Genomic DNA, 15,089 nt, shown 5'->3' on the forward strand with positions numbered 1-15,089 from the left:
CTTTAAGTAGGCATTCTGCATGAAACATTTGAGTTGTTAGTACAATAAGTAGTAAGATCAAAAGTTTTAAAAATTAATATTTAGACTTAAATCTTTTGAAATATATAGTCATCCCCCAAATGTACTTAGTGAATTTTTACCTTGAATAGTTTTACCTTGAATAGTGAAAGTTCCTTGAATAATATTAATAACTTGAAAAATACTACGTTTCCACTTTTTATATGTTTTCCAGTCTGAATTTTATAGGAACAAAGAATAAATGGACATTATTATTTTGCTAAGTTTTCCTTTTTTCAGGGATCTTCTAGTATGTTAAACTCAGATTATTTCCTAAAGCAATTTTTAATGCATTTCAACTTAATATATTACATATAATGTATTAAATTACTTATACCACTAAATAAGCAAATTTTGAACTCTAATGGCTTAATTCTAAAATCAGTGGTATATTTGTAAATTTAATTACTTTGTGCCTTTCACAGCTGGCAAACCCAGAAAGATGGGTTGTGGTCATATTCTACTTTTTTCCCTCTTGAACATCTCCCAAAAGGGGGAAGAAGGATATTCATTTTCTAAAATCCTACTGAATTACGTCACCCTTGTAGTGCATTAAGGTTACATATTGCTTCTCAAACTTACGTGCATCCGAATCACCTGAGGATCTAGATAAACAGCAGATTCTGATTCAGTGGGTCTGAGGAGAGGCTCAGGAGTCTGGATTTTTAGTAAGCTCCCAGGTGCTGGTTCATGGACCACCCTGTAAGTAGCCGGGCCTTAAGAAACATTACCCAAAATCCTATACAGTCACCGAAGCTCAAGTTGAGCAAACTACTCAGCAAGTAGTGACAACAGTCCTTTTTGTAATGTTCAATGTATTTCTTAATTATGTAAATACAATCTTCTTGTATAAACTGGAGTGGGAAAAAGAGAACTTGAAATTGCACTTTTTGTTTTAAAACTAAGATATGGTTATTATCTTTCATATTTACAATTAATACATGTTGGAATCTTACAAGTATGAAAATTGAAGATTTTTATTATATATAAATACATATGGTACAAAACAATATCCAAACTGTGGCAATATTTATAAAAAATACTTAATTTTCAGTATAAAACGGCAGAGTAATTTGAGTTTGAGATAAATGATGAAGAGATAGATTTAGTCCACTTAAGAAAGAAGAGAGGAGAATGTCATGTCCATATTTTGGGTAAGGTCAAAGAATGCCATCGAGCTTGATGTGTTAATACATTAATGACTTCAGATTATACAGGTACATACTACACAGTAAAATAATGTATTATACAATGTAGAGAGCACGGAAAGCAGAGGGCTTGGCCCATTCTGCTCAAAGAAAAGATAGAATAAAAAGAATGTAGGAGTCAGAGATTCCTGTTACAAGTTCATTTTACAGAAGAGAAGTCATACTTTTCATAAACTTTATCCCTTTATTCCTTGCAACTTTTCTTTGAGGTAGAAAATTGGACCAGACTAATGCTGAAAAGCTAGACAAGGAACGAGGAGGCTAAAGCAGCTTTTGAGAGATGAAAAGAATCATGGAATTTTTGAACTTAACTGCTCTGCCAGCTCTTGTTGAAATAGAAACCAATCTATTCTTCATGTCTAAGATTCTAATGTGTTTATATCCTTGGATCCCATACAATACAGAAATTAATAATGTTAACTAAAACTGACATAATCACAATTCAAACTTCAATGTAGTCTAGTACAATTTCATACACATATCAAGTAAATTACAAAGTAAAAACAAAATTTCTTAAAAACATAAGTTTTAAATTCTAATGTTTCAAATGTTTCTTAATTATTTTATCCTAAGGTGCATTTGCAATGAATTGTAATTGCTGCTACTACCTTTGTCCTTGATGAAGGAAAACATTAGGAGAATGGGTTGTTTTCAAACTAAATGTGTCTCCACTTGATGAGTGTCGAGAAGGAGCTTTTCCACCCAAAAGTGACGTTTCTGCTTCTTTTATTTCCATCGCCCTTTTGTATAGTTCAGCAGCTTTTTCAAAATCCCCTTCTTCATAGCTTTCAGAGAAGAAAAATTCTTAAAATGAGAATGTAACCTCTTAACAATTTTAAATGACCTTATAGGATACAAAAAACACAAGTTGTGAATAATTGCTCATTTTTCCCAGTGCATTCTGACAAACCAGAAAAACAATACCCCAGCTCTTGTCCTTTCTATTTGTACTGCTAAAGAACAGTTCGGTGTCTCGTATGAACACCATTAAAAACATGTAATGGACGCAATGAAATTGCTAAGGGAAGGCAGGTATTCTCTACATCCTGAGTTGAACAAACACAAAGCAAGAGTCAACATGAACTTAATGGTGAATTAGCTCTGAGGACGGTAAATCACCCCTATTGCCCTCCAGTCAGTTGGCTGCAAATGTAAACCATCCTTCACTGTCAGTCATCATACACTCCTCTACAAAATAGATTGTGCAGCCTTCATTTCACGTCTAGAGACTACTACTGTATTTCCTGAAGGAAATCAACCAAAAACAACCCCGCCCCCCAAGAGAAAACATCAGCAATCAGTATGTTTTGCTATCCCATGACGAGTCAAAGTAAAGGTGTTCTAACATAGAGTTTGGCTATATAAGTTGAGGAAAGGGAAAACTTCTTACCTAAGCACAGCTAAATTTTTTAATGTTTCTCCAACTCGAGGATGCATCCGACCCAGGCTGTCTTCATAAATCTTTAATGCTCTTTCATATAATGGCAAGGCTTCAATGTGTCTTTTCTTATTAAAAAAAAGTAATAACACTTGAACATATTGGGTTTCTGAAATTACTATTAATGTATTTTATTTAGACTTAGCTGACCAACTTGGGTAAGCATTTTAAAAATGTCAATATCCTCCCACAAGATGTGCATAAACAGATTAATTCATGAATAATCACAATGGGAAAAGCAGTATAATAGTCAGAAACCTGTTTTACACCTGGCTTGGTAACCATGGACCTCAATCCAACTATACAAGCACAAACCTGGTTAGTGCCCAGTGGGTACCACATCTGTTTCTCACCCATCACAGGCAAATGTCGCAGCTTAAAGACAGTATTAGACGTAGAAATAGATGTAGGGAGTCTCTAGAATTTAAAAAACTAAGCGTATGCAATGAACTAAACAGTGTTTTACACTAAGAGGAAGGGGCTATTACAAATATAACTTCAATAATTTCTCAAGTACTAAAGGAAGCATTAGTAGCTAATCTTAAATTCCCTGTAATTATTTTTATTGTGCTACATCTAATTCATATTTATCTTATTTCATACCTTAAAACCACTCACTTATAAAGAGCTGAAGTGTGGGCACTCACCATTTGGCTATAGAGAACAGCTAAGTTTACCAAGGCAGTGGCTACACTGGGATGCTTTGGGCCAAAGGATTTCTGCCGGATTTCCACAGCCAGCTCATACAAAGGTACAGCTTTGTCAAGTTTCCCCTAAAATACAAAAGTGTAATCTAACAAAAATATTATAGCAATCAATACTATCTCATCAGCACCTTTTCCACAAATAAAATTTTGTATTAAAAAGTAGTTCTGAGGAAAAAAATTCAGAAGCATTTCATCCCAGTTTAATGATTAAGTTTATAGATAACTGAAATCTAACAATATGTAAGTAAAGCTACATTGAATAGAAAAACATTTTCTTTGATAATTTAGGAAGCCCTTCAGGATCACCCATTCATTATTGCACATTGTTTCTGGTGAAGTAAAACCATGCCAGTTAAAGTATGTTGGCTACTATACATAATTCAGAGTTGGCATCAGAATAAAAGCTTGTTTTCCACCAAATCCCTTCCAGACTTTTCCAATTATTTCTTTTTTACTTGCTGGGGAGAAACAGCAACATTGAAGTCTTCTTACTAAAACACACCTTCAGCGCCAGGATGACCAGGAAAGGGTCCCACCAAGTCCAGAGACAGTCTACATAGCTCTGCTAACTGCACTAAGTGAAAGCAAACTTCTCTGGCTTTTTTTTTTTTTTTTAGATCTATTAAAGTTCTAAACAACGCTCTGGCTAGAACCCTATGGTAAAGAAGGTTACATTTAATTGAAGGCAAAGAAAAGAGTGAAATTAAAATGCTCATTTAATCAACTACAAAAACTCCTTCAGCCCTGACAATCGGATGACACTATATTTATGGTAATTTAACAGCAAACAACACTGGTTGAATTTCAGAACTTCTGAAATGTATACAAGAAAAAACTGAATTAGAATGCTGAGGAATGCATGTGTATTTAGAATGTATGTTAACAAAACCAAACCAAAATCCTAATTTAGTTAAGTCTGAAATAATATTTTTATTCTACTTAGCTATTGGTTAAAAAACAGAATCATGATTTAAAAGCTCATAGAAAATAATCTATCCATCAGAAGACAAATGATTGTTGCTCATAGCAATTATGGTTTAACTGGTATACTAGAAAACACATGTAAGCACGCCAAGGATTACTTACCATTTTCTTATATAAGATTGCAAGATGTTTCACTGTATAAGCCAAAGAAGGGTGATCGGGAGCTAAGGCTCGTCTCCGAATGTCTAAAGCTCGTTCATACAGTTCTTCTGCTTTATCATACTGTTTCTTTTCATTGCATAGAGCCGCCAGGTTATTCAAAGACTGGGCACAGTCAGGGTGATCGGGTCCTAGAACTCGCTCCCTCATTTCTAAGGAACGCTTCAGAAACTGGTCAGCTGTTCTATGGACAAAAGCCCAAAATGGTTTAAACAGTTTATTCTCTAAAAGTCAGACTCCCTAGCCCTAGGTAGGTGGAGAACTGAGGCAATTTTATTCTCAAATCCAAGATGGTTAAAATGAAGGATTCAGCTCAGAATTCTTTCTCTCCCTCTTCCCCCACTTCCCTTCCTGCTTTTCTCCAAAAAGTAAATTAAAAATGCTTTCTTGATAGTGGAAGGGCCTAAAGTATCTGCATGATTGCCTCAATTCTCCATTTCACTTCTAAAAAACAAACCCATGAATATTTTCCAAAACAAACTTTTTATACCTTTAAAATTATTAGACCTAACTCATAAGATTTTGGTATTCACTCTCTCTCTTTGGGGTTAGTGCTAAACAATTTTAAATAAAAGGGCCTTTTGTGAAGTAGACTAAACACTTGTTACATTTTTTTGATATCCAAAGTATAAAATTTGTTATATTTTTCTGATATCCAAAGAAGCCCCCAAACACTTCTTTTTTAGAAAGTATAAATATTAATGTCATTTTAAGTCTTTTGTGGCCAATTAAACTGAAGAATAAAACTAGCACCCATCTACCTTCTTTTCTTGATTCTCCCTTCGTCCCGACTTTCTTTTCCTGGGAGGCCTCATGTACAATACCTACACAAACTCACTTTCATAAACATATAAAACATACGAGGAAAGCTGCAGAATAACTTTTTAGTTACTAAAAAAAGGTGAATGGAAACAGTAGGAAAAAAATGCCACGGTCTTTGTTAAGTGTGACTATGTTCATTATGTATCGTACATGAAATGTGGTTTCTACCAATTTCTTCTAGCCTGACTCGACAGAAATGTGAAACAGCCTTGCATCTAAGAGACAAAATGGGTACTTGTTTTCATTATTAACAGCATGGTACTCACTCCAAATTATTCTGAAGATAGTAGAGAACACCCAGTTCATTGAGGGTCCGAGCATTGTCAGGTGTGTCCTTGCCTAAAGTAAGCTCTTCTAACTGTAGGGCCCGTTTCCGCAAAAGGGCAAATCCATACTGGAGCAAACACAAAATTCACAGCCATCACTAAGTAAGTGCCATCTCTGATCCTGAAACAATATACTGGGGTCCTAAAAAATCCTTTCCCCTTTTGTTCCCTTTAAGATAGACTTCAATTATTTTAAGTATCCCACTGAATTAATCTAATGGTTACTGAAAATGACTATATTTCCACATGGCATCACATCCCAAAATTCATTCAAAACTACCCTGAAAATGATTGTGACATATTTTAGCACACTGAACTGAATCCCAACGTGCTTCAAAATGATCAGGAAACAGAATTAACTTGCACGTATTTACCAACCTCATTGGTATCTTAACCTCAGATATTTAAATTGTACATAGCACTTGCAACTTAGTAGACAAATAAGTCTTGAAGATCGAATGCACAGTATTATGAATATAGACTACAATATTGCCTTATAATCATCAAACTTCATAAGAGACTAGATTTTGATGATTCCCACCACAAAAAACAAATGATAATTACGTGACGTGATAGAGGTGCTATCTCACTCCAATGGCAATCATACTAAAATATATAAATATATAAAAGTACAACAGGTCAACATGTTGTACACCTTAAATGTACAGTTATATGTCAAATACATTTCAATAAAAATTGTACATAGCATTTTATGTCAAAACAAACGTGCTATATTTAAATCTTGTCAGCAGCTTAAAAATATGAAAATAATTTTTTTGTGTGCTGAAGGATAAGAATTTCTTTGCATTTGATTCTAACATAAAATGTTAACTAAATTACTTTAATTCCCTTTTCCAACCATTTAAAGAAAAGAACTGAAGCAGCTTTAAAGTCCATCTTCCAAAGTCTAACCTTCAAATGCACTTTATAGTTCTACTTTTCAAAAATTAAAAAAAAAACTTTCCCAGATTTATTGAGATATAATCGACATATAACATTGTGTAAGATTAAGGTGTACACATGATGATTTGATCTACATATATACTGCAAAATGATTACCACAATATATAGTTACACTTTTTAAGCGTCTACTAAGTTGTACCTCTTAGTAATACCAATATTTAAACAATTATAAATACATAAGAATATTTTAATCATTACTTTTCTAAAAGTCACTTTAAAATCTGTATTAAGGTATTCAAAGATGCTTTTTGCCTCTTTGGTTTCAAATACAACACAAAAGAAGTCTCACATTACCAAGTTGCCTTTTCTCCTTGTAGCTTTCTGACGAATTTTAAAAGATTTTTTCCTAAAATGTTCAGCTTGTTCGTATCTTAAAAAAAAAAAAAAGTAAAGTCACACAAAGGAAATGTCCAACGTATCATAGGTCAGGGAGATAAAAGCACTCCTTACCTAGTGTAAAGCCTTTTTTGGCTATTAAAAACAGTATTATTTCTAGAAGTGATAGTGATATGGAATTAAAAGTCTTTCACAAAACCCTTCATAAAACAAAATCTAATAATACAAATCTAGTCCATCAAGGAGTTGACATTTAACAGATTTTTACCTGATTTAACTCACTTTGAATCTCTAAAGGACAACCTAATTAAATGAGTCTAAAATTTTTGTTTACTGTATCACCTTCTAAAAAGGCTAATTTTTTGTGAACTATAAATGTGAGATTCATACAAATGTGTGTGAAACTATACTTCTAGAAGTTAAAAGAAAAAACTCCAATATGTATCACTATGATTCAAAAGAAATGATTTCTGATACAGAAAAAGATGCCATCCGGTGGATGCCTAATAGATGACAGATACTTTTTATTATACCAGGGACCAGCAAACTTTCTCTTTAAAGGGTTAGACAGTAAATATTTCAGGCTTTGTGGGCTATGTAGTCTCTGTCACAACTGCAGAATGAACTCTTCTGCTAAAGCAAGGAAGCAACCATAGACAGTATGCAAATGAAAAAATGCAGCTCTGTTCCAATAAAACCTTGTTTACAAAATAGGGGGCCATCTGGACTTGGCCTGCAGGCGATCGTTTGCAGCCCCATGTTAGTAATGCACTCAATATTACAACGCTAATCAGTGACGGAGCCCGGATTCCAACGTGATTATGTGACTCCAAAGTCTATGCTCTGTCTTCCATGTATTTTCAGATAGAGCTGAAAAATTCAGACAGTTCCAATTTTGTTTACCCCATGAAGACCCAGACCAAGAACGAGTGTTTCAACATGGTGCATTCAAAAGAATATAAGATAAGGAAAGGGTACACAGCCACAAAAAATGCCTACCACATGAGTACAATTAAGAACTGTAACTCCCCATTATAAAATCAGGGGATCAGTGATCTAAATCTTACTTATTTTGTTTCTGGTACAAAGTTGCAAGGGCCTCAAGTTCACGAGCAATATGTGGATGGTCTGCACCATAGGCATTTTCGGAGATTTCCAAAGCCTGTTTATACAGTTGTTCTGCATTGCCAAACTTCTTCCACTGCACGTACACACTTGCCAATTGGTGGAGGGACTGAGCTACTCGTGGGTGATCTGGATCTAAAGCCGTTTCTCGAATTTCTAGAGACCTCTGCAAAGGCACCACCGCCTGGGGAGAAAAAGATTAAAGGCCCATTAAAGTGAGTGAAAGGATGTTAAGATCTATCATCTGATCAGCATAGCAAAAGAAAGCTGCGTGAACTCCTGGGACAGAGAGCAGAGTAAACAAGAAAACCCACACTGGCTCTGACTCCCTGCTGAGGTTACCTGACTGAGCAGGCCTAGGTCTTTGAGAAAGCGTCCCAGAGTTTCATAGAGATCTGCTAAGCAAATCATGCTCTCCTCGCCCTCGCAGTTCTTCTCATACTGCTTCAGTGAATCAAAGTATTCTGCTGCCATCGCACTTTTGTCTTTGCCGACAAACTGCCAGTAGCTCAGCAACTCAGCAAAGTGTCCTCTGTTCGAACAAATAACAGCAGTCAATGAAAAACAAACTTTAAAACCCACGATCGAGTGAAAGTGCCAGATTTCAGACCAGAACTCATAGGGACAATGTATTAGCAGGCGAGTAGAGTGTAGTGAGGTGAGACTGTACAGTTGGACTGTCATCTGAGGCCAGCGCTGCCCAGCTGTGCAACGCCTGGAAACTGGAAGCTGGCCGGCTGACCGCTTACATACCAACATCCTCATCTGCAAAACAGAGGCAACGACACTATTTGCAGCGGGCGTTACTATATGGAGATTGCAGCACACAGCAGCTACTCCATAGTGTTGGCTGTTTCTATTAATACTACAGTTGCTCATCGATGGACATCTCTCAGAATCATTTTTAGACACCTCCTGATATGCAGTCAACTGCTGAGTTCACCCAACACACAATATTAAAGGATGGGAATTAGAAAAGAAGAAACTGATGAAACATAGGCAAACTGTCCTAGGATATCTACTTTGTATTTGCATCGAACAATTGAAAAAGAAAAGTAAGCTTATTCATCTGTAGATGATATTAATTAGGAGGGGAGAGCTGGTAAACTAAAGAATGAATCTGATTTCAAAGGAATCATGAAAAACTGGAATGGGGATCAGACATAAGTTACGAGGTGCAACAAAGAAATTTGAGCGAGTTCACTCAGGAGCAAAAAACAAATTACACAGCTGTTATGAGACTGTCTGAATTTCTACGTGAGACAGAAAAACCCCTTCACGAGGCTTACTAGGTCAGCAGCTTGGCTCTTAAGAAAGTGTGGTTCTGACACTGGCAAATTCAAACATACCAGAAAGGACAAACAATATATTTATGAAAAAGGTTAATCCTTTCTTTAACTCAACGCCAGTCAGGTTCTCTGTAGAGACCAGTCTGGTTTGAAGACTACGCTGAGACATCTGAAGGCCTTGACACTTAGTTATCATCTCTCTGGGTGATACAGATTTAAACCTGCTTAAATGCAGGTTGAAGATATAAAGCTATCTCAAGATCATTCCAGCTCTAATTTTATGAAGCAGTCATACTCTATCTTTTTACTTTTCTTCTAAGATCTCATGGCAATGTGCAAACTGTCTTAAATTTCTCCCTCACTGTTTTCGATTTCAGGTAGCATTGAAACTGTACTAATTTCTAAGTTAAAAATGCTGTTTTTCTTTGTTATGCTGAACAACTGTTTAAATCTGTTTTTCTGGGGTAAAGTGTTCTACAAATATGTTTCTTACCTTTTATAAAGGTTTTGAGACACAAGGAGATTGAGAAGGCAATCATGCAACTTTTGTTTACTTCCCTGCTGCTGAAAAAGCCATGGGAGTTCATCTGCACTTCTCCAAGTCACTGGGTCCTGACTAGTAAAAGAGAAAGGACAACACTTAATAGTAGTACATTCCTGCGATAAGACGGCTTCAGAGGGCTTTAATATCGAAATCAGAAACTTGTAACGATGAAAAAAATAAAGTGATATTCAGGGCCACCAACCAAACTTTAAAGGTGTTTTCCTAAAACCAAACTATTAACAAAAAAACAAAACCCTCAATGCACCCAAATATACACACACAGATACACACACACACACACATTTTTTCAACTACTTAACTGGAATAAAATAAGAGTAATAAAATGATCCTGCACTGATTTTACTTAAGTTTAAATCTTCAGGATAGTAAAAGACTTACACCATCTTTTGTTCTTTTGACATTAACAGAATAGAAGGAGGATTTAATTTTTCTTTGTAAAAATTAAAGTTTTATACATTAAGTTTTAAGCTAAGAAAGAGAAATAAGGACAAAGAGGTAGAGTGTGTAGCAGAAGTTACAAAAGAATATGGTTATAATACCTTAGCTGCATGGTGAAATAGTTGATTAGTTTTTGCCTATGTGAAGAAATAATGGTGGCATCTTCCATGTACTCCAGTCTCACTGTTTCCCAAGCCTAGGGAGAAAAAAAATACTACAGTCTATTTTCTGTAAGTAACTGTACATCTAACAATACATTTGTAAAAAGGAATTTACAATTATTTCAATTTCATAGTTGTATAATAGAAATGGCATTAGAATGTTTTAAAATTCAGGATGTATTTATGTGATAAACTGATATAAGAATAAAAATTCCTGTACTAATATTTTAAGAACTCAAAGCACAATTTAATTCAAACTATTAATTAATACATGAAAAATCTCAGAAATGTAACTGTTGAGTTATGTTGTACAACTGAAACTAATATAATATTGTATGTCAATTATACATCAGTTAAAAAAAATCTCAGAAATGTGGGTTGAAAAAGTACTGAAAAGAGTAAATTATATTTAAGCAATAAACAATAAAGGAGAAAGATAAGCCTGTGAAATTACAAACATTTCACACCCATAAATATATATAACTATACCAGCAATTCAATTAAACACAAAATTGGAAAAAATATTTTTTCTCGTCCAGAAAGAAACCACTTCTTAAAGTCATAGCCATCTGATAAAGGTACTACATAAGACTATTAGCCAAAATGCACATCTAACCTAAAATCATTGCAAAAAATTTTGTAATGTCAAATTTCAGATTTCAATTTTCTCTTGTAATTGAAACATTTAACATAATATGGCATAATGCAGCATAATATAGCATGCAATGATATGCTGACATTTATAAGTTAAAAAAGCTTATTAAAATAACATTTACCTGTAGATGCTGAAACTTGAGCAAGCCGCAACCATAAGTCAACAAACACATTTTGTGTAAACTGTGAATAAGGGAGGTCAGGACAGCCCAGGACATCTCAGGATAGAGTTCCATCAGTTCTGACTCACTCACACCATTGTGACTAACATTGACGAGGCAGAGAATCTAGGTACAAAAACGAATGAACAATGATCATCAAGTGCCTCTATCGGTAACTAACAGCTATTAAAATTTCCATAATACTTTTAAGAGTATTGACTTCTTATTCAAATTTATAATTCAAATGATTTAATAAACCAAGAAACAGACTTTTTAGAATAAAACACACTTCCCAAAAGACACTAAGCAAGAATAATACACAGTGAAAAAAAATAAAGGAAACGTTATTTAAAATGGAGTCGGGAAGCCCTGAAGGGGAGCATCTCATGCACGTACCGCTACTGCCGCCTGCATAACCAGTGGAAGAAGGAAGAATTATTTTGACAAGGGAGGATATTAATCACATGGGATTTGCATCTCCTGCTTTTAAGAAAAAGGAGGAAGATCACTCCTTGCCCCAATAATGCACTAACCACTGCTTGTAACCAATGAGAAACTGCCACAACCTAGAACTCTTGTTCTTTTCCAGTGAACTTTTGTTCAAAACCACTCTCCCCAATTTCCTCCTAAAACCTAATAAAAGAATTCCCTCTCTTTTGTCATCTGGTTTTGTCATAGTTTGCTGGTCCCCAATTGCAATTCCGTTATTCTCGAATAAACCCATTTTGCTAACAAAATGTTTTATTTTTAAGGTTGACAATAGTGTATATGAAATCCAGCATGCCAAAGCTAACATACATACAGACAAAAGTTGAGTGAAAATTAAAATTGCAGGAAATGTACTATTAAAACTAATGACAAAGTTCCAATACTGGGAACATGGTGGAAGAAAACAGCCTTCCTACTACAAATGCCTGTTAATATCAGACAACATATCGTGTTTCCCCGAAAATAAGACCTTACTGGAAAATAAGCACTAGCATGATTTTTCAGGATGCTCGTAATGTAAAATAAGCCCGAATGCGTCTTTTGGAGCAAAAATTAATATAAGACCTGGTCTTATTTTTCGGGAAATACGGTAGGGCTTATTTTATTCCTCGATGGATGAAAAATGTAAAGGGGAACAAGAGGTACAAACTTTCAGCTATAAAATGAATAGCCCTGGGAACGCAGTGTACAGCATATGGAATATAGTCAATGATATTGCGATAACTTGGTGACAAATGGTTACTAGACTTAGTGAGGTAATCACATCATAAGGTATAAAAATGTTGCATCACTGTGTTGTACACCGGCAACGAATATACTACTGTATCCTAACTATACTAAAAAATTAAAACAATAAAATAAAATGTTATTTTAACTATAGAGTTCTGAGAAACAAGTCTTAACGAAAGATATAAAAGACCTTTATAGGCAAGAAGATAAAATGTTAGTGAAAAAATAACTAAAGAAGATGACTAAATAAATGGAGAGCTATTTAGTTTTCCATAAAGAAGAAGATTTATATGATAATCTTCCCCAACTTAATCTCTAGATTCAATTCCAAAAATTCTAAAATGAGTTTTCACGGAACCTGCCAAGCCAATTCTAAAAATACACATGGGAAATTAGCCAACACAATTGTGAAGAATAATATTAAGAGGGGGATTGCCCAACCAAATACTAAAGTTTACTTTAAACTTCTAATAGTTAAGACACTGTGGTATTGGCAAAGAATAGGCAAAATTGGAACAAAAGAGCCTAGAAACAGACTCATGTGTACATATACTATTTTCCCTGAAAATAAGACCTAGCCAGACCATCAGCTATAATGTATCTTTTGGAGCAAAAACTAATATAACACCCAGTATTATATTATATTATATTACATAAGACCCGGTCTTATGTTATATTAAAATAAGACCGGATTTTATATTAATTTTTGCTCCAAAAGACGCATTAGAGCTGATGGTCTGGCTAGATCTTATTTTCAGGGAAACACAGTATATGAGCTTGATACTTGAACAAGATGGCATTCCATATTAGTAGAAAAGATGTACTATTTAGTAAAACATAATACAAGATTAAAAAGTAGATTCATCCCTTACACAATAAACAAAAATAAATCAATATGTAAAAGACTTACACGTGAAGAACAAAACTGTCAAATACTTTGAAGGGGAAACATATATATGAGAACACTTTTATGATAGCAAAGAATTTTAAAAATAAGATACAAGGCATAAACCATAAAAGAAACGATTGATAAATCTGACTTCATCAAAATAAAACTTTGTATAATGAATGACACCATAAAGTTAAAAGATAAGAAACAAACAGGAAAAAGACATTTATTTGCAAACTCTGTAACAAAGGATTTGTACTCAGTTTGCAGGACATTTAAGAATGCCTATGGATCAATAACAAAAAGACAAACAATTCAGTTAAAAAATGTTTAAAGCACTTGAACAAGGAATTCACAGAAGAGGAAACAAGAATAGCCAATAAACATGAAAAGATGAACAGTCTCAGTGATAAGGAGGAAAATGCAAATTTTCTGAGATATCACTTCTGGCCAGAAGCACACTATGGTAGCACACATTCCTATATGCTTGAAATATATTTAAGCACAAATTTACAAAAATTTGCTCTTTACTTCAATTACAACACACAAATACAAATAAGGGAAGATAGGCCTCATTTTATAAATTTATTACACTTTACCTGTTTCATTAGCTCTTTATCCATATCATTTGCCATGGACTCCTGGATAGATTGCAGAACAAGTCTATATAAAGAAACAGTATCTTGACACTGGAAACACTGATGAAGGATTTTATCTAAATTGCCTGCTCTCCCAGCACTGTTAGAATTGAGAACAGATTTAATTTGTAACAGACTGCCAACATCTGTGAAAAATTTAGGGTAGATTAAAAACTATGTGGACTCCACATTTTATACTGCAATTGACAATAACAATTTAATTAAACCATGATACAGGGAAATGGTAGTTTTATGGGGCTGCTAGAGTCATCAAGTTTATTTTAGTGTACCATTTAGTTCAATTCAATAAATAAATGTTGGGACTTACTACATGTCAAACAATTACGACACATTATATTATAGAATATGAAAATGGGTAAGACATAGTTCTTGTCATCTATAAGCATGCCAATTATATACAGGACGCAGGAAAATAATTAGAAACAAATAGTATTAGTTAGCCATGCAAATTAAACTTTTTTAGAGTTTAATTTAGAGTTTTTAGAGACAATTTGGAAAACATCAGTCTAAAAAAAATCAATAAATAGGGGAGTTTGTTTTAAAATATTACACAATATTTACCAGTAGTTTCTTTTTAAAATATAAAGATATGTAAAGAAGAGAAAACGAAACAAAACCAAAAAAAATGGTCCATAGTCCTTCTTAAATAGATAATTTCAATACACATTATGAAATGTACAGAAAGTGACTCACACTCTTGACTCGTACTTATGCAACCTACTGAGGTTCCCAGGGGCCAGATTCGCTGCACAAACCAGGGAACAGTGAGAAAAAATAGTGGGAATATCGCAGGCAATTCAAAGTTTTAGAAGATTTTTTTCCATGTCAAATTTGGTGCTTAAGATGTGACTGGAATTAAGAGACAAGAGTACTAGATTCAGTGTCTAGGATATGAGTTGTGCTAGGATTACTATCTATTGTGATGAATAC

The 15,089-nt window shown here is 34.3% G+C and overlaps 1 protein-coding gene across 2 annotated transcripts in view; it reads right to left on the bottom strand.

Moving 5' to 3' along the window:
* Positions 1-245: 245 nt before the first annotated feature.
* Positions 246-15,089, bottom strand: part of NPHP3 (nephrocystin 3) — a 32,918-nt gene continuing 18,074 nt past the window's right edge. Inside the window, exons 16-27 of one of the 2 annotated variants that reach the window (XM_033132607.1) lie at positions 14,100-14,238; positions 11,355-11,519; positions 10,519-10,613; positions 9,908-10,030; positions 8,468-8,657; positions 8,068-8,309; positions 6,959-7,034; positions 5,642-5,769; positions 4,497-4,737; positions 3,351-3,476; positions 2,656-2,771; positions 246-2,050 (exon numbers count right to left, since the gene is read on the bottom strand). In XM_033132607.1, the coding sequence (XP_032988498.1) occupies positions 1,870-2,050; positions 2,656-2,771; positions 3,351-3,476; positions 4,497-4,737; positions 5,642-5,769; positions 6,959-7,034; positions 8,068-8,309; positions 8,468-8,657; positions 9,908-10,030; positions 10,519-10,613; positions 11,355-11,519; positions 14,100-14,238 (1,822 nt within the window). In that variant the 3' untranslated portion in view covers positions 246-1,869. The remainder of the gene's footprint in view (positions 2,051-2,655; positions 2,772-3,350; positions 3,477-4,496; positions 4,738-5,641; positions 5,770-6,958; positions 7,035-8,067; positions 8,310-8,467; positions 8,658-9,907; positions 10,031-10,518; positions 10,614-11,354; positions 11,520-14,099; positions 14,239-15,089) is intronic. The other variant, XM_033132608.1, reaches the window with a different exon arrangement.

The sequence above is a fragment of the Rhinolophus ferrumequinum genome, chromosome 17, assembly GCF_004115265.2.
Source record: "Rhinolophus ferrumequinum isolate MPI-CBG mRhiFer1 chromosome 17, mRhiFer1_v1.p, whole genome shotgun sequence".
NCBI lineage: Eukaryota > Metazoa > Chordata > Mammalia > Chiroptera > Rhinolophidae > Rhinolophus > Rhinolophus ferrumequinum.